Here is a 20,615-nt window from a genome sequence, read left to right on the forward strand (position 1 = left end):
TGCAATCCTAAAACTAAACGTTAATCCTGTAGCAATAAAGTATTTGTTAAATAAACTTTTTCAATAAATATGCAAACTTTCTTTGCCTTCTATTGATACCAAACAACAACAGAAAGATTCATTACACTTGCCTGATAGGACAACGAGAGGTAACTGTGTAACGGATCAAGATTCTCGATGAAGTCAATTAGGTTTCCACCCAGAGTACGTAGCATGCGGTCGTATCCAGACCTTTTGCAAAATTCAAAAAAATGCTCCCCAAACTGTTTCAGCAATATTTCCGGCTCTATATCTGGGGATCACAATGAAATAAAACATGACCTGGATAAAGCAGCAACAGACTTTCAGCACCAACTTTGTATAATAATATCTATGCAAAATGTCTAAAGGCACTGAGAGGTACGAGGGGATTAAAAAAAATAGATTTAAATGAAATAGGGCAAAGTAAAGAAATAAATCCCGAGTCATGGATAGAAAATCTAGGGAGGTGAATCTTATACAAGAATAGAAGAAAGAAACAAGTGCACCACTCAAACCCTCAAGATCAAAGGTTTCTGTAGGATGCATTGCCCCCAAAAAGGCAGCCAGTTTCATCAAAGACCTACGATTTCACTTCTACTGTCAGAGAGATGGTATAGGATCCTAAAGAACATAACCACCATGCTTAAGAATAGCTTCTTTCCAGCAACCATCAGCTCTTGAATACAACACACTAACCCCAGCAGCTATGAACTTGTATAGACTGTCTTTGTTTGCACTGAGGACTTTGTTTTTTGCTTTAATATTAAGGTTGTTAATTTATTGATATTTTTATCATTATTTATTATCTGCATGTATTGCACTTAAGAGGCCGGTTAAGCAGCGACAAGTAATAATTTCATTGCTCCTTTGTTGGTACATATGACAATGTAATCATCTTGACTGTTCCATCGTTCAATAAGGTCAATGATGATCTTTTACTTTTGGCACCACCCTCCTGCACTAATCCCATATCCCTTGATTCTTTTAACACCTAAAAATCTATTGGATCTATGTCTTTAATATATGTAATGCTTCCACAACCCTCATGAATAAGAATTGCTAACATTTACTATTTACTTTTTACTATTCTTTTGGCAATGTCATTTGCACCAATTTGATTCATTCATTGCTCATTATTCTAAGTTCGCTCTTCTGGGTGAGATGCTAACTGCATTTCGTTGTCTCTGTACTGTACACTGCACATTGCCAATAAAGTTTGAATCTGAATCGGAATCTGAATTGATACAGCCTAATCCAGGAAACACAGATCCCCGTAAGAACATATCGTGCCCCGTAAGAACTTTGTACATTTAATGAGAACACCTCTCATTCATCCGAGCTTGAGTATGGACACTGTCTACTCAATCTCTCCTCAGTAAACAAATACCCTATCCAGAAATCAACTTGTGGAACTTTGTTACATTTTCCCTGTTGCAAGTAATGTTGTCTTAGCCAGAGAGACCATGCTCAATGGAAATTTGAGGTTTCAAAGGACTTTGGAAACTGAAGAGAGGGAAAATCAAAGAGGGGAAGTTCTGGAATGGAGCCAAACAAAATGGGATATTGTTGTGAACATTGCATTCGATATTGGGAAAGGGGGTAGGATGTAGAAAGACATGAGAAAACAAAAGATGACAGAAACATAGAAAATAGGTGGAGTAGGCCATTCGGCCCTTCGAGCCTGCACCGCCATTCAATATGATCATGGCTGATCATCCAACTCAGTATCCTGTACCTGCCTTCTCTCCATACCCCCTGATCCCTTTAGTCACAAGAGCCACATCTAACTCCCTCTTAAATGAACTGGCCTCAACTACCTTCTGTGGCAGAGAATTCCAGATTCATCACTCTCTGTGTAAAAAATGATTTTCTCATCTCGGTCATAAAAGACCCTTGTCCTTAAACTGTGACCCCTTGTTCTGGACTTCCCCAACATCGGGAACAATCTTCCTGCATCTATCCTGTCCAATACTTTAAGAATTTTGTAAGTTTCTATAAGATCCCCCCTCAATCTTCTAAATTCTAGCGAGTACAAGCCGAGTCTATCCAGTCTTTCTTCATATGAAAGTCCTGACATCAGTCCAGGAATCAGTCTGGTGAACCTTCACTGTACTCCCTCTATGGCAAGAATGTCTTTCCTCAGATTAGATTAGGTTCATTACATGCTTATCGTGTTTTTAATTAGTACATTTATTCATCTCTGTAGTTGTTAAATGTTGCCCAGTTACTCCTTCATATTACAGAGACCACGTCATAATTTGCTGTAGCGGTGTGCTGTATTATTAGACATGCTCCTGCACATCAAGGAACTGAAACTTTCAGTGGGAAACATTCTGAACATGCTGATTAACAATTCCAACAAGTGCAGACAACTAAGAATGTAGACAAACTGAAGGATTGCAAAATTAATAGAGCAAATCAGTGTAAACTAGAATGGTAAAAATCAATGGCAAATCAAGTACAGACAGATTACATCAGAGACAGCAAAAGTGTGAATGGTTAAAATGGCGGATGTAAACTTTAAAACCTAATGGAATAGTTATTTTTCAAATGCAAATTGGTTCACGAGTAATAATTAAAACATAACATCTTGTAAAGGATAAACAGACTGAAATGGCCTAGCTATTTTCTGTGACTAATGGAGTTCATATCTACCACACCTGTATGTCAAGTGTCAGTGTTCTTCAACAGTAACTAAACCACAGGATGCAATTTTGCAAAGTTCATAAGGCATGAGTTTAACTTGGCAATTTATGGGTTTCCATGTTTAACAATGAATCAGCCTGCATCTGATATTTATGTGACATTCGTCCATAAACAGCAGCATGTATTATTGGCCTCATTGATATTTTCATTGCCATGTATGGATGATTGTAACTTTTTTAGGAAGCATTTGCACAACTGTTAAAAAATATCAATCATCGCACAACCCAGCTTCTCCAGAACAAAGCATCTCCCCAAAGATGATGTTTTAATGTTTCCATTTGAAAATGCATAGAATAAAAAACTAGTTTTGTGATAGTGCGTGTGAGAACTGCGGGATCTCTAGGCCCCTTTTCAAAGACCTGAATTTAAATCTTAGGAAGTAAGGATTTTCCTCACAATGTCATCTCAACTACATACTCTCCCCGACTCAACTAAGGGTTACCTTCCACGGACCCTTGCGTAAGTCTGATGTGACATAAGTTGGAAATGGAAGTACAACTGGAAATATACTATTTCACCTGGTCTCCACTTCGGAGCTTCCACATAGTCTACGTGGAAGCTCCAATGTGGAGACTAAGTGGGAGCTCCAACGTGGAGACTAGGTGGGAGCTCCAACGTGGAGACTAGGTGGGAGCTACAACATGGAGACTAGATGGGGAGCTCCAACATGGAGACTAGGTGGGAGCTCCAACATGGAGACTAGGTGGGGAGCTCCAACACCGAGCTTCAACATGGAGACCACAAGGGAGCTTTGACGTGGAGATCACAAGGGAGCTTTGACTTGGAGACCAGGTGGGCATTAGTGTGCTTAAACAATTGCTTACGTAAGTGCAAGTTTATGTAAGTCGCCTTTGAAGTAAGTTGGAAATGCCTTCATTACATTTATGGTTTTTAGGAACAAATTCTGCCATCTAATGTGCTACTTAAGTGATAATTTACATTAATTATGAAGTTAGAAGTGCAATGTTGCCCAGGTAGTGTAACAATAATATGGAACGTACCTAATAATTTGCACGCTTCCTCAACTAATCGTAGTGTATTATCATCAGAATAAACTTTAAAAGTCATGAAAGTGTCCGGGACTCCAGCTGCTATTCTGTAAAGACAGGAATGTTAGTTGGAAAATAAAATTACGATACATCGGTTTCATAATTATTCGCATCTCTATGATTGATAAAGCAATCACAATTGTTTCTGTACTCGTAGAGACAAGTGCCTGCACAAGAAATCTCATGGGTTCCACACAGTCTCACAGCCCAGGGAACAATGCTGCCTGGTGGAATGTTAAACTTTCCCACTGCAATCTTGCGTAGAACACAAAATGCTGGAATAACTCAGCAGGTCAGGCAGCATCTCTGGAGAACACGGATGCATGATGTTGGGGATCCATGTCTTCCAAAGATGCTGGCTGACCCGCTGAGTTATTCCAGTACATTGCTTTCCACACAAGCTTTTACACTGGCCCATTTGCACAAGCAGTTACCTTAGGAAGACCATAGAAATTGAGGTTGTCGCAGTGAATCAACCAAACTAGTGATATTCATAGCTGCAAGTACTGTGCTAAATATACCACAAAAAGTAAGGTTTGCCTTTATATTAATTAGTACCATTCAAATTTAAGATATACCATTAAATCTGAAGCAATAAAAAAAACTAGAGGACTCAGCGAGAGGCAACATCTGTGGAGGGAAGGAACATACGACATTTCAGGTTGGGATCCTTCTTTAGGCAGGAGAGCAAAGCAGGAAAAGGGAAGGGGGAGGTGAGGCAAGGCCTTGCAAGCGATAAGTGGATACAGGTGAGATCACAATGATTGGGAGATGGGTGAAGAAAGTTACGAAAGTTAGAGGTGAAAAGGAGACAAAAGGATATCAGAAAGGAAGAGCTGTGAAATATAATGCCGGAGGGAAGAATATGAGTGGAATGGGAAATACATGAGGGGAAAAGAGAGGGGATAAAAAGGAAATATGAGACTTGGGGATGGGGATAAGTGTCCGGAAGAGGGGAAAGAAGCAGGATGATTTGGGTGTTGGGGATGGTGGGATAAATGTGCATGCACTGGGGTGGAGGTGCGAGCAGGGTAAAGAGAGGGGGATATGATGGTATGACTCGAATTTGGAGAATTCAATGTTCACACCATTGCGTTTTAAGCTACCCAAGCAGAATATGAGGTGCTGTTCTTTCAGTTTACTCGTGGCCACACTTTGGCAATGGAGGAGCCCAAGAAGCAGAAAGGTTAGTATAGGAATGGGAAGGCGAGTTCAAATAGTTAGCAACCAGGACATCCAACGGGCCTTGGTGGACAGAACGCAAATGTTCAATGAAACGGTCGTTAATCTATGCTTGCCGTCATCAGTGTAATGGAGGCCACATCCAGACCATGGAATGCAGCAGATGAACACTTGCTCATAGATGCTGCCTCACCCGCTGAGTTTCTCCAGCATTTTTGTCTACCTGCTAAAGATAAGTGTGGGCTTACTTTGAAGGTGAGTGTGGCCATTTAGTTAGATAGCCTATCTTGCTTAAACTAATACAAACAAAAAGTATCTATAGGGTGTAAGCAAAAATAGTTGCAACTTCTTCTACACATTCAAAATGCTGGGTATCGCTGTGTTCTAATCCTGAAGACTGAAGACTGACTGCAACAACCAGGTTCAGGAATACCTACTTCCCCACAGCCATCAAGCTATTAAACCTGGCTCGGACAAAACTTTGATTATTAATAACACATTATCTGTTATTTGCACTTTATCAGTTTATTTATTCATGTGTGTATGTATTTATATTATGGTATATGGACACACTGATCTGTTTTGTAGTAAATGCCTACTATGTTCTGTGCTGAAGCAAAGCAAGAATTTCATTGTCGTATCAGGGACACATGACAATAAACTCACTTGAACTTGAACTAATCAATTTTAACAAGATCATCAGGAGTAGTCTGAGTCCAAAACATTTTGTGTGCTTACAAAGATTCTATTTACAATCAATGTTTTATTTCTATCATGTCAAATTGAACATAGAACATAAATTGAACAAATTTAACATTGAGTGATCGTATAACTTTAATAATCAATACTGTATATCTAAGGCACGTATTGCCTTTATACTTCTGAAAGTGCAATCCGTTGTTTCCTTCGAATATCATTTAGATATAAACATGGTAGTTGGGCAATTCTTGGTTATACTTTGGTTTGGGCAAGAAGAAAAAAATGACAAATTTAGCAGAAGAATTATCAGAAACTACCTCAGTTTCTCCCATGCTTCTTCTCCAAATGATTGGATGATGGAAGACTTCAAGCACGTGTTAAAAAACCCATACTATAAAAAGAAACAATAGATCAGTCAAATCATCGCTTAATGTAAGATAGACACAAAATACTGGAGTAACTCAGCGGGACAGGCAGCATCTCTGGAGAGAAGGAATGGGTGACATTTCGGGTCGAGACCCTTCTTCAGTCATCCTATCGCTTAATGAAGTTCAGTTTCAGTTTTGTTTATTGTCACGTCTACCGCGGAACAGCGAAAAGCATTTGTTGCGTGCTATCCAGTCAGCGGAAAGACAATACATGATTACAATCGAGCCATTTACAGTGTATAGATACATGATAAGGGAATAATGTTTAGTGCAAGGTATAGCCAGCAAAGTCTGATCAAGGATAGTCCGAGGGTCACCAAAGAGGTAGATAGTTGTTCAGCGCTGCTCTCTGATTGTGGTAGGATGATTCAGTTGCCTGATAACAGGTGGGAAGAAACTGTCCCTGAAACTGATGGTGTGCGTTTTCACGCTTTATACCTTTTGCCTGATGGGCGAAGGGTGAAGAGGGAGAGGCCAGGGTGTGACTGGTCCTTGATTAGGCTGTTGGCCTTGTGGAGGCAACATGAGGTATAAATAGAGGCTATAGGCACAAGTGACTTCAGATGCTGGAATCTAGAGCAAAAAAAATACTAAACGAGTGAGGAAGTATCTGTGGAAGGAATGGACAGACCACGTTTCTGGGTCGACTCGGGACCCTTCTTGAGACTCATTGACACAAAAGGTTGTAGATGCTCGAATCTCAAGGAAAGACAGACTACTACAGTAGAAACTCACGGTCCAGGCAGTATCTGTGGCAGGAAATGGACGGGCGACGTTTTGGGTCGGTGCCCTTTTCCAGCAATGTTCCTTTGCTTAACCTATCTTCGTATTAAAACTTTGTTTTATATTTACATTGGTTGGGATCACTATATTTCAAGGGAGAAATAATGTTTTAAATTCTCCTTTTTTAACTCAACGTTTTCATGTCAGAAGCCACGACGCTTCAATTCCCTTTCCTCACGCAGTTTCTTCACCTCGATCGGGAACCTATTTTCTCCTGAACATCTCTAGTCATTTTTTTTTAATGTGTGAAAACGTTAAGACGGTTTGTAGTCACACTAGAACGTGCTATACTCGCTAGAATTTAGAAGATTGACGGGGGATCTTATAGAAACTTACAAAATTCTTCAGGGGTTGGACAGGCTAGATGCAGGAAGATTGTTCCCGATGTTGGGGAAGTCCAGAACAAGGGGTCACAGTTTGAGGATAAGGGAGAAATCTTTTAGGACCGAGATGAGAAAAACATTTTTTTCCACACAGAGAGTGGTGAATCTGTGGAATTCTCTGCCACAGAAAGTAGTTGAGGCCAGTTCATTGGCTATATTTAAGAGGGAGTTAGATGTGGCCCTTGTGGCTAAAGGGATCAGGGGGTATGGAGAGAAGGCAGGTACAGGATACTGAGTTGGATGATCAGCCATGATCATATTGAATGGCGGTGCAGGCTAGAAGGGCCGAATGGCCTACTCCTGCACCTATTTTCTATGTTTCTATGCAATACAATATATGCGTTGCATAACTCCGCCGTCTGCGTTGGTTTTTGAACTGACCTTTACAACATACTGCGCTTTTACATCAGAAAGTTGCCCGAGAGGAAATTAACCTTCAATGTTTGTTTCCGCTGCTCGCCATTTTATGGTGAACTTTCCATGCACGCATAGTTTAAAATGTAACTTTGGAACAGAATCAAATAAAGAATTTCAAAAGCACGTTGTCAGATATGACCTGCCCAGATATCTTATCTGCTTGTAGTAGTAATATGTGTAATTCTTTCCAGAGAAATGAACCACAACACTTAACACAGGGCAAGTCTGTACCACTTTGCACACACGACGTTGTGATATGACCCATATATATATATATATATATATCTATATATATATATCTGCAGACTTACATACAGCACTTTGAACAACAACCTCCTACTGCCAATGTCGCGGAAGTCGCTCCCTCCCCACACACACACACAATACAATTTGCAGCACACACAATTCATGCAAAAATAAAAATAAGTGACCTCTCTTGGCAAGTGGACACTGGTTGAGAATTAATGAGCGAAGTCGCCTCCGGACGCTCACGGTCCGGTGAAGTGCAATGTTGTACACAACACAACACTTACCATCTTTATGCAAGAGAGCAGGATTTAAGTCCATCCACTTGGTGATTTGCGGGACCAAGAGGCATCGTGTTGCGGGCACGCTGGCTGCTTGGTTGCAAAATGTCACATCGTTGCACCTGTAATTAACTGGTGCAACGCGAGTCAGTTTCCAGTAGCGGAATGGAAGCAAGCGCCAGACCGCTGGGGTTTTCCTCACTTTGCACTCGCCCGCTCGTTCGCTGGAGAGTTGCAGTGGAGTTTTGCATCAGCGGATCAGGACGCCCTCTGCTGAGCATCTGGGATTGCAGTCAACCCGGCTGCATACAATCTGCATCCTTGGCAGATCGAAGATGGAGAGCAAAAATGGAGAGGGAGCGTTAAGGGCCTGTCCCACTTACGCGACCTTTACAGGCGACTGCGACTTGGTCCTCCAAAATATTCCAAATGGAATTTAAACTGGAGGTGGTGAAGGTCGCCGACATTTTCAACATGCCCATTTTCTATGTTTCTATGTTTAAAGGGAAAGGCTCCATAAGTCACTGAATAGGATGATCTCACGAAAGGTCACTGGAGCGTAGATCCGCACCCACGTGACCAAAAATCTCAAGTGGAGGACATGCTAGACATCCGGTACATGTTAGTGAATGGGAAAACACGCACTTTCCCACCCGTTAAAAACATCGGAAACGGCCAGTTTTTGAGCTGCAATTTACTGTGCCAGTCGGGGTGACCGTGAGACACAGCTACCTAAATTTTCAGTCCAAAAAAAAGATAGAAACTAAGGTAAATTAAAGAGGGAGCTGAAGGTGCCAATCCAGCGGAAGTGAACAGCGGACATTTGCCGTGGAGATTTAAAGGTCCAAAATATCGGGAATTATCGCGTTTGCTCGCTGCATTTCATCAATAAAGATAAAAAAGTCAATAATGCCTTCCTTTTGATGAAATGCAGTGAGCAAACGCGATAATTCCCGATATTTTGGATCTTTAAATCTCCACGGCAAATGTCCGTTAAACATTTCCGCTGGATTTGCACCTTCAGTTCCCTCTTGAATTTACCTTAGTTTCTATCTTTTATTTGGACTGTAAATTTAGGTAGCTGTGCCTCATGGTCACCCTGACTGGCACAGTAAATTGCAGCTCAAAAACTGGCCGTTTTCAATGTTTTTAACAGGTGTGAAAGTGCGTGTTTTCCCATTCACTAACATGTACCGGATGTATAGCGTGTCCTCCACTTGAGATTTTCAGTCATGTGGGTGCGGATCTACGCTCCAGTGACCTTTCGTGAAATCACCCTATACCAAATATTTTACTGATATTGGACTCTACAGAAGGCTCACAGTGGAAAACTGGGAACTTGGTGTCTAACAATAACAAAATAGACTAGTGGAAAGACAAATGGATAAATTACATTATGGCAATGGACGTTAACATAATAACAGTGAAAATAGAAAAAAGGTAAATAAGAAAACATGAATGGTAATGGCGATAAAACAAAATTCTTTCATTTAGAGAGCTCATCTGGGAAAGATTCATATTCAGAGAGATTCAAATAATGAATTACTAACCTAATTTCTGAATCAGTACATGAATAACAAACATGAATACGTTTATATTATCAAGGAGAGATAAATTAAATTTGAAGAAAATATAATCAAAAATAGTTCTCTATTAAAGCACAATCTAGAGGGTTTATCAGAGCATTGAATTTAAATAAACTAGAGGAATGTTAACTGGTAAAGAAAAGTGGCAATTGCTGTGAACATAACATTGCATGTAACAGGCTGGCAATGCTATAAAGAGGAGTAATCATGATTTGTGTAGGAAGGAACTGCAGATGCTGGTTTACACCGAGCAGCATCTCTGGAGAGAAGGAATGGGTGACGTTTTGTGTCGAGATCTTTCTTCAGACTGGTATCGACCCGAAACGTCACCCAGTATTCATGGTTTGATGGGAGAATGGTTAATTAAATATACATAATCCAGTCAAGGGCACATAAAAACATTCCATGAAATACAACAATTTATGTTAAAATTTATAAATTGAAGCAAAAAGTGGAGAAGAATTAAAAAAACGTGTAAAAATGTCTTGCAAGCAACAGTGAACAAAGTATTTTGAATATGTGTTTGGGCAAACAGTTAGTTATGTATTTCTTGTAGCTTCTTGGATACATTGAGAGTTGAGCTGATGGATTTCAATTGGATTGAAAATGAATGCTGAACATTTTGCTGCCCAATGCCACCCCCTTGTGATGTTTGGACGCTACTACAGGAATGTAAATAGCGATGGCGGCTGTTTTTAAAGCAGCTTTCATTGAGGACAGTTATGGTCTATACCCGGGAGGCAGCACATTTAGCTGTTCATCCTTCCAATGTGACGTTGAATTCTAGGTCCTGCATGCTTCTTCAGATGATATGAAAGATTCAAAGCATTGTTTAGACAAAAGGGCTACAGAAATATCCCTGATACGGCCTGTTCATGGTTGTCACGGGGATCTATAGAAGGCATGGACATCATAGGCAGAGTGGGGTCCCAGGCCCAGGGATTTGCTATGGGTTTCAGTGAGCTCTGCAATCTGGCAAGCACGTTCAGCCGTAGCTAGTGTGAGCTCCTCATCCCGGAGTAGATCATTTCTCACCTTGTCATTCAGGATGCCATATGCGAGTCTGCCGTGGATGAGTACGTCGCGGTCCTGGAAGTGGCATCATGCAGCGATACTCCTCAGGGCACCGATACAGGATTCGACCGTCTCGCCCTCGTGTTGGCTTCGGGAAAAAAAAATTGTGGTGACCCATGATAACGTTGGTGTGAAGTTGGCACCGGTCACGGAACTTTCGCAGTCTTCTTTGGAGGCACGGGTTTGGATCCCACTCCTGACACCATGTTTGTGAATGGTCCACTACAACATACATGGTAATACATAAGACTTTATTCCATTCAGAAATACAGAGCATGTTCACTGCACAGCCGTGCTCTCTCAGCTCAGCACGGCTTCTGCCGGCTGCTGCTAGCTGCTGTCCTCGTTAGTGTAGTACCGTAATACCATGTAATGGGTGGCATGCATATATGTGTAATGGAGATTATAAATGGCCTTGCAGCACAGTGGCACAGTGGTAGAGTTGCTGCCTTACAACGCCAAAGATGTGGGGTCAATCTCGACTCAGGGTGCTGACTGTACAAAGTTTGTAGGTTCCCTCCGTGACTGTGTTTTTTTCCAGGCGCTCTGGGTTCCTCCCACACTCGAACCCAGTATGTGCAGGTTTGTAGGTTGAATGGCTTCTGTAAATTGTCCCTAGTGCGTAGGATAGAACGAGTGTGCGGGTGATCATTGGTCAGTTTGTGCTCGGTGGACCGTAGGGCCAGTTTCTACGTTGTATCTCTAAATTAAACTAATTTATATTCCGAAAAGTCCTGAATACATAGAAGGTATAACAAACAATGAATTTTGATATTCTCAATCAATTTCAATAGAGGAGATGTTTACAACAAGATGATTCTTAACGAGGCATCATAAGGGTGGCACTGTGACGCAGCAATAGAGTTGCTGCCCTACAGCGCCAGAGACACCGGATTCAATCCTGAATAAGGGTGCTGTCTGTACAGAGTTCATGCGATCTCCCTGTGGCCACGTGGGTTTTCTCTGGGTGCTCCACACTCCAAAGACGTACAGGTTTGTAGGTTCATTGGCTTCGATAAAATTGTAAATTGTCCCTAGTGGGTAGAATAGTGGTAGTGTACGGGGATCGCTGGGCGGCACGGAATTGTTGGGCCGATGGGCCTGTTTCCATGTTGTATCACTAAACTAAACTAAATTGTCAAAGCCAGTTGGTAAGGTGGGACGCTGTGCGGAATATAAAAGATGATAATATGATATATACGAGTCTGAAGAAGGGTTTCGGCCCGAAACGTCGCCTATTTCCTTCGCTCCATAGATGCTGCTGCACCTGCTGAGTTTCTCCAGCAATTTTGTGTACCTATAATATATTACAGTAGGGGGAGCTATACTGAGGTTGAACTGAAGCACTGTACAGTGCATTGTGGTAGAGTAGAGGCCTATGTTCTTGTACTACATATTGGGTGCTGGGACCATTTCATCAGAAGCTCTCAAACGTATCTATCATACCCTTGCTAGAAATGTTACAGAAGTTCCTAAAAATGTAAAAACTGTTAATTTGATGCTGGGGGGGGGGGGGGGTCGCTGCAACCCTCTTTTACAAAGTTCTGATGCATGAATTCAGTGCATCCATCCCTCAGCACTGACATGCTAAGTATTGTTCAACACAAAAGATAAAGAGAAACAGACTTAATGTGTGATTAACACTGGAAAGTTTACTGATGACAACTATCGATGCCCTTTTAATCTTTTTTTCTAAACCAGCATCTGTAGTTCACTGTGTCTCTTGCTTATTTCTGAGCAAGCTGTCACTTAATGCATAAAATTAATAGGACACCTCCAGTCTTCATCTTTCTTTCAACATCGTGACGTCCAACTATCTCACATAAAAATTCCAATATTTTTATACAAATGGTTTAATAAAAACATGAGACATGTAACATGTATCTAATCAGACAAAATATTCTCATACCAATACATTATATTACTGTCTTTGGACATATTATTTAAGCTAATGAAAATTAAAACAATTATTTTTTACAACTTCAGCCTATCTATAATTTTGACAAAAAGTTGCAACAATGCAAGATGACAATACCTACATGTATTTGATTTGTCATTTACTATTAGGACATTAAAAGCTGGAAATTGATCCATTTATGCATGTTTTAATTTTCAGATAAACTATTTTTTGCAGGTTAGATCAAGATGGTAACTGGGAATTTCTGAGCGTGATTGTTCTTGACACAGGTGACATTTACTCAGCATCAATCACACCTCTAATGATGGCATAAGTCATACGACTTTTGTTATTAACTCTCAAAATGACAAGGTACACATTATGATGAGTTTGAGAAAACAATGATATTGAAAGAATCTTCACTGCCCCATCTCTCAGTCTCACTTTTCTAAGGCCAGCAAATAAATACAAAATACAATATACCAGCATTTTATTTACTATGTGCAGCCTGGTAAAAAAAATAATTGCAAGCCATGTGCGTTAATAGACTCAGAGCACCTTGCAGCAGGTCACCATGTGGCAGAAATATGCCTGGGCACAATGAAGACTCTCTCTTGCACTTTGCCTTGCTTCCATAGCTGTCAGGCTGTGGCTACTGTGGAGGAAGTTCTTGAAGAGCTGGAGTGTAAACAGAGAGTGTTGGAAATACTCAGCTGGTCAGACAGTTTCTTTGTTTATTGTCACGTGTACCACCAAAGTAGAGTGAAAAAGCTTTTTTGTTGCCTGCTATAGAGTCAGCACGACGACAATACGTGATTACGATTAATCCATTTACAATATAAAGATACGTGATAATGGAATAACACTTATTCCAAGGTAAAGCCAGCAAAGTCCAGTCAAGGATAGTAGGGCCATCAAAGAGGTAGATAATAGTTCAGCATTTCTCTCTAGTTGTGATAAGATGATTCAGTTGCCTGATAACATCTGCCAGACAGCCAGTGTGGATCAATAATCCTTCATGACCCTTTAAGTACTGACTTGGTTAGGGTCAGCACAACAACAATGTGACATCTGGATGTGACAGTGTCAATAGAAACAACATAGGTCCTGTTTAGCACATAAAATATTACGCAAAACACCACAGCGCTACTTTGTTTTGCTCACTTGCACTATATTGGAATTGGTGGTGTGAACATACTGTACACTTTGTGCATGAAAAGCATGGGAACACTTTTTCTCATAGACCTTCCTTTTGATGAGAAACAGAAAATAAACATAGAATGAAACTAGAATTAAAAATTCAAAATCAATGGATATTTTTAAGGCAGAGATAGATAGATTATTGATTAGTACGGGTGTCAGGAGATAAGAGGAGAAGGCAGGAGGATGGGGTTAGGAGGGAGAGATAGATCAGCCATGATTGACGGAGTATATTTGGGCCGAATGGCCTAATTCTGCTCCTATCACTTATGAACTTATGACCTCACTTATGTAGAAACATAGAAAATAGGTGCAGGAGCAGGCCATTCGGCCCTTCAAGACTGCACCGCCATTCAATATGATCATGGCTGATCACCGAACTCAGTATCCTGTACCTGCTTTCTCTCCATATCCCCTGATCCCTTTAGCCACAAGGGCCACATCTAACTCCCTCTTAAATATAACCAATGAACTGGCCTCAACTACATTCTGTGGCAGAGAATTCCAGAGATTTACCACTCTCTGTGTAAAAAATGTTTTTCTCATCTCAGGTCCTAAAAGATTTCCCCCTTATCCTTAAACATATCCTTAAAGATTAGTAGTCATTGTGAAATGTGTTCAACAATCGATGTACAGTGCCGATAGATCAAATATCAGAAATAATTATATTTTAGGTAGACACAAAATGCTGGAGAGGAAATGGGTGACGTTTTGGGTCGAGACCCTTTTTCAGACTGTCTGAAATCTGAAGAAGGGTCTCGACCCGAAACGTCACCCATTCCTTCTCTCCATAGATGCTGCCTGTCCCGCTGAGTTACTCCAGCGCGTTGTGTCTACCTTCGATTTAAACCAGCATCTGCAGTTCTTTCTTACACAATTGTATTTTATCTATAATGTAACAATGCCTGTTTACTATTCTAATATCATCTAGAATTAACCATTGTAAGTGCAGAATGAAGCTGAACCTGAACTTGCTTGACCTGTCTTCCAAAGAGAGACAAAGGCAAGACAGAACAAGCAAAGCTACAATGACATGTTTCAGAAACAATTTGGCAAGAATTGCACATTGGAATAAAGGCTATAGTGATTTATAAAGAATCATCTGTTCTAAGGATTGATAAGGCCCTTCTGAACTGTTGACGTTTGCTGAAAAAGTAATATATTTATTAAAAGATAACTGTAACTGTTAGAGTTATTCTGCTGCTCAAATATCTTGCTAAGTTATGTTTAACAATATTGAAAGGCCAGATTTTGAAAACATATGAAAATAAAGAAAGTAATAAAGTATTTTTATCATTAAAGTTTCCTTTAACAAATCTTGCACATTTTTTTCAGAGTAGGAAGCTTAATAAATCTTTGAAACATGTTACTTCTGTTTTGAAAATCTGCCAAGAATGTAAAAAGTGTAATAATTAGGTTTAAACTTAATCTGAATTCTATTGTTGTTCCACAAATTGTTTTATTTTAAAGACATTTGGACAAGAATGTGTGCAGGAAAGTTACACGTCCAATGTAGCAAATGGGATTAGTATATATTGGCATCTTAGTTGACATGGACAATGTGGGCCAAAAACGCCTATTTCTGTGCTGTAAACTTCAGTGATTCCATAATGAGCCAACCAATGAAGATATTTACAGTGATACAGTACAAACCCTTCGTTGAATAACTATTCAAGATACAACATAATTCTTATAGATAGACACTAAATATTGGAGTAACTCAGCGAGACAGCAGCATCTCTGGAGAGAAAGGAATGGATGAAGTTTCGGGACGAGACCCTTCTTCAGACTGAGAGTCAGAAACATGGTTCTTATACTAGGTGGATAAAGTTTAGAATAATCTTATTACCTAATTTTACATAAAACCTTGTGCAAGAACACTGATAAAGAGATGCTTTATTCATTCACTGGTGAATTAGACCAATTATCTAGCCAGCCATATCCAGCAAATTCCAAGAACGACCCCAACTATGCTGAATCAATTTATTTCAATCTCCATATCTTTTCACTAGGTTAGAAAGCAAACTGCAGAAGAAACTGAAGAAGAAACAGGCAATATTTGTGGGGGGGAATGGACAGAAGTAGATGAAGGGTCTCGACCTGAAATGTTGACTGTCCATTTTCCTCCACAGATGCTGCCTGGCCTGCTGGATTCCTCAGGCAGTTTGTTTTTCTCCCCAAATTCTAGCATCTGCAGTCTCTTGTGTGTCAGCATTTCACTAAAACTACCCATATAATGATGATTTGTTAAAAAAGGGGAAAAATCAAAAAGGATATGATATGCTTGCTTTCATAGGTCGGGGCATTGAGAATAAAAGTCAGGAAGTGATCATGCAGTTTTATGGGACTTTGGTTGGGCTGCATTTGAAGTATTGCACGCAATTCTGGTTGTTCCATTACAGGAAGGATAACCACATATAACCATATAACCATATAACAATTACAGCACGGAAACAGGCCATCTCGGCCTTACAAGTCCGTGCCGAACAACTTTTAAATGTGGAGGATGTGGAGGCTTTGGAAAGGGTGCAGAGGAAGGTTGCTAGAATGATGCCTGGCTTAGGTGGTATCATAAGGACATAAGGAATAGGCATAGAATTAGGCCATTGGGCCCATCAAGTCTACTCCGACATCTAATTATTGCTGATCTATCTCTCCCTCCTAACCCCTTCTCCTGCCTTCTGCCCATAACCTCTGACACCCGTATTAATCATTAATTTGCTAAAGGGAAAGGTAGGACAGATTTGGATTCTTTTTTCCGGAATGCCAGTTGTTGGTAGACCTGATAGATGTTTGCAATGTCATGAGAGGCATAGATAGACAGGCAGAATCTTTTCCCCAGGATGAAAATATCAAATACTGGAGGCATAGCTTTAAGAGGGGCAAAGTGCAAATGACATGTTTACGGCATTTAGAATAATATGTTCACTTCTGAGCACCATGTTATATGAAAGATATTGTCAAGCTTGAAAGGGTTCAGAAAAGATTTACGAGGATGTTGCCCGGACTAGAAGGTGGGAGCTATAGAGAGAGGTTGGGCAGGCTGGGTCTCTATTCCATGGAGTACAGGAGGATGAGGGGTGATCTTATAGGTAGATAAAATCATGAGAGGAAAAGATTGGGTAAATGCACAGTCTCTTGCCCAGAGTAGGGGAATTGAGAACCAGAGGATATAGGTTCAAGATGAAGGGGAAAAGGTTTAATGGAATCCGAGGGGTAACTTTTTCACACAAAGGGTGGTGGGTGTATGGAACAAGCTGCCAGAGGAGGTAGTTGAGGCTGGGACTATCCCATCGTTTAAGGAACAGTTAGACAGATACATGGATAGGACTGGTTTGGAGGGATACTGACCAAACGCAGGCAGGTGGGACTAGTGTAGCTGGGACATTGTTGGATGGTGAGGGCAAGTTGGGCCAAAGGGCCTGTTTCTGCACTGTATCACTGTAGGACTCTATGACTCCACATGGTAGTGAGAACCCCCACCTGCAGCAGGGGGTGGTGGTTGAGGCAGACTCTGCTATCTGTAAGAGCCCTATCTAGCTCTCTCTTGAAAGTATCCAGAGAACCGTCCTCTGAGGCAGAGAATTCCACAGACTCACAACACTCTGTGAGAAAAAGGACCCCCAGATCCCGATGTACTTCCCCTTTTCCCAACGACACCATTTAGATAGTATTCTACCTTCCTGTTTTTGCTACCAAAGTGGATAACCTCACATTTATCCACATTAAACTGCATCTGCCATGCATCTGCCCACTAACCCAACCTGTCCAAGTCACCCTGCATTCTCATAGCATCCTCCTCACAGTTCATACTGCCACCCAGCTTTGTGTCATCTGCAAATTTGCTAATGTTACTTTGAATCCCTTCATCTAAATCATTGATGTATACTGTAAATAGCTGCGGTCCCAGCACCGAGCCTTGCGGTACCCCACTAGTCACTGCCTGCCATTCTGAAAGGGACCCGTTAATTATTTGTTTCCTGTCTGCCAACCAATTTTCTATCCATGTCACCACTCTATCCCCAATACCATGTGCCCTAATTTTGCCCACTAATCTCCTATGTGGGACCTTATCAAATGTTTTCTGAAAGTTCAGGTACACTACATCCACTGGTTCTCCCTTGTCCATTTTCCTAGTTACATACTCAAAAAATTCCAGAAGATTAGTCAAGCATGATTTCCCCTTCATAAATCCATGCTGACTTGGACCGATCCTGTTGCTGCTGTCCAAATGTGCCACTATTTCATCTTTTATAATTGACTCCAGCATCTTCCCCAACACCGACGTCAGGCTAACTGGTCTATAATTCAGTTTTCTCTTTCCCGCCTTTCTTAAAAAGTGGGATAACATTAGCTACCCTCCAATCCACAGGAACTGATCCTGAATCCATAGAACATTGGGAAATGATCACCAATGCATCCACAATTTCTAGACCCACTTCCTTAAATACCATGGGATGCAGATCATCAAGCCTGGGGATTTATCAGCCTTCAGTCCAATCAGTATACCCAACAGCATTTCTTGCCTAATGTGGATTTCCTTCGGTTCCTCCATCACCCCAGATCCTCTGGCCACTAATATATAATAATAATAATAATAACTTTATTTATAGAGCACTTTAAAAACAACCACTGTTGCAACAAAGTGCTGTACATGACTAATCATGGACAAAAAATTATTACACGACAATAAAAACATTAAAAGAGAGAGTAAAAACAATTTAAAAAAACCATTAAAAACACTAAAACAGGAGCAAAGTCTCATGCAGGGTCAAAAGCCAAGGAATAGAAATGGGTTTTAAGATTGGTTTTGAAGATGGATAGTGAGGGGGCCTGTCTGATGTGCAACGGCAGAGTGTTCCATAACGCCGGAGCAGCAACAGAGAAGGCTCGATCTCCTCTGAGCTTCCGCTTAGACCTCAGTATCAGGAAGATTGTTTGTGTCCTCCTCAGTGAAGAAAGATCCAAAGTACCTGTTCAACTCATCTGCCACTTCCTTGTTCCCCATAATAGTCACCTTTTTCGGTCTTCAAGGGTTCAACTTTGGTCTTAACTTATTTTTTTCCTGTTCATATACCTAAAAAAGCTTTTACTATTCTCCTTTATATTCTTATGATGATAATGTAATGATGGAATTTGGATAGATATATGTATATGCAAGGAATTGAGGTGATAATTGCTCGTTTCTGAGCTTTCCCCCAGTCTAGTTTCAGTAAAAACATGAATCAAGCACTTGAAACAACTAAATTTTATTTTACCAAAAGCGCATCACAGATTAAACACTGTACCTATGAAGTCAACACTGTACGAGATGAAGTCAACTATCAAAATATTTACCCCGATTAACAGAATTCTTAGACAAGGTTTAACACCCCATCCAGTAAACACCCAGCAGAGCGAGATTCCGCGACATTATTTACAAGCTATTTACAAAATGTTCATCTAGTTTGCAACCACCCAATCCATTCTATGCATTTGGTATCAGATTGACAAGGCTTGCAAGGTTTCCAACCCTTTGCATATGAATTGTATCTGTTCCAGACTCTCTGGAACCTCTCGTAGCTTGTCCCAGCTCTGCAGAGAGCATTCCCAATTTGGCCAAATCTCCCAGCAAGCCCTGACACGTAACCCCATTTTGAAGTCCTGACTGGTCCAATGTAGCCAGAATTAACAGAGGGATATGGATTATGTGCAGCCATATAAGAGTTGGTCTTTGTCAGTCTAAGGGCCTGTTCTTGTGCTGCACTATTTTATATTCTATGTAAGAACACCTTTGACAAGGTCCCATGCAAGAGATTAGTGTGCAAAATTAGAGCACATGGTATTGGGGGTAGGGTATTGACATGGATAGAGAACTGGTTGGCAGACAAGATGCAAAGAGTAGGAATTAATGGGTCCTTTTCAGAATGGCAGGCAGTGACTTATGGGGTGCCGCTAAGCTCAGTGCTGGGACCCCAGTTATTTACAATATATATTAACAATTTAAACAAGATAATTAAATGTAACATCTCCAAGTTTGCGGATGACACAAAGCTGGGTGACAGAGTGAGCTGCGAGGAGGGTGCAATGAGGCTGCAGGCAGGGTGACGGATAGGTTGGGTGAATGGGCAGACGCATGACAGATGCAGTGTAATGTGGATAAATATAAGGTAAAGGTAAACCTTTTCACCAGGGAGTTGTGAATCATTGGAATTCTCCGCCACAGAAAGCATTGGACGTAAATTCACTGGATGGTTTCAAGAGAAGATTTAGCTTTTCGGGCTAATGGAATCATGGGATATGGGGGAAAAAGCAGGAACAGGGAACTGATTGTGGATGATCAGCCATGATCACTTTGAATGGCGGTGCTGGCTCACAGAGCCCAATGTCCTACTCCTGCACCTATTTTCTATGTTTCTATGTCTGCATTGATGTCTTTGATGAATATACAGTTGTGCTCTGCTCAGATACAGTGATGGGGCAATTCTTAATAATTCTTAGCCTTGTACCTAACAATAATTGAAAGATTCTTGCCATAGAGGGAATACAGAGAAGGTTCACCAGACTGATACCTGGGATGTCAGAACTTTCATATGAAGAAAGACTGGATAGACTCGGCTTGTACACGCTAGAATTTAGAAGATTGAGGGGGGATCTTATAGAAACTTACAATTTTTTTAAGGG

General features: G+C 40.8%; 1 protein-coding gene across 1 annotated transcript in view; it reads right to left on the bottom strand.

Moving 5' to 3' along the window:
• The window catches only part of gucy1b2 (guanylate cyclase 1, soluble, beta 2), a 37,112-nt gene extending 28,728 nt beyond the window's left edge, over positions 1-8,384 (bottom strand). The window contains exons 1-4 of the mRNA XM_055646388.1: positions 8,202-8,384; positions 5,975-6,048; positions 3,729-3,823; positions 132-292 (exon numbers count right to left, since the gene is read on the bottom strand). Coding sequence (XP_055502363.1) covers positions 132-292; positions 3,729-3,823; positions 5,975-6,048; positions 8,202-8,204 — 333 coding nt within the window. The 5' untranslated portion in view covers positions 8,205-8,384. The remainder of the gene's footprint in view (positions 1-131; positions 293-3,728; positions 3,824-5,974; positions 6,049-8,201) is intronic.
• Between the last annotated feature and the right edge of the window lie 12,231 nt (positions 8,385-20,615).

Source organism: Leucoraja erinacea, chromosome 14 (assembly GCF_028641065.1).
Source record: "Leucoraja erinacea ecotype New England chromosome 14, Leri_hhj_1, whole genome shotgun sequence".
Taxonomy (NCBI): Eukaryota; Metazoa; Chordata; class Chondrichthyes; order Rajiformes; family Rajidae; genus Leucoraja; species Leucoraja erinaceus.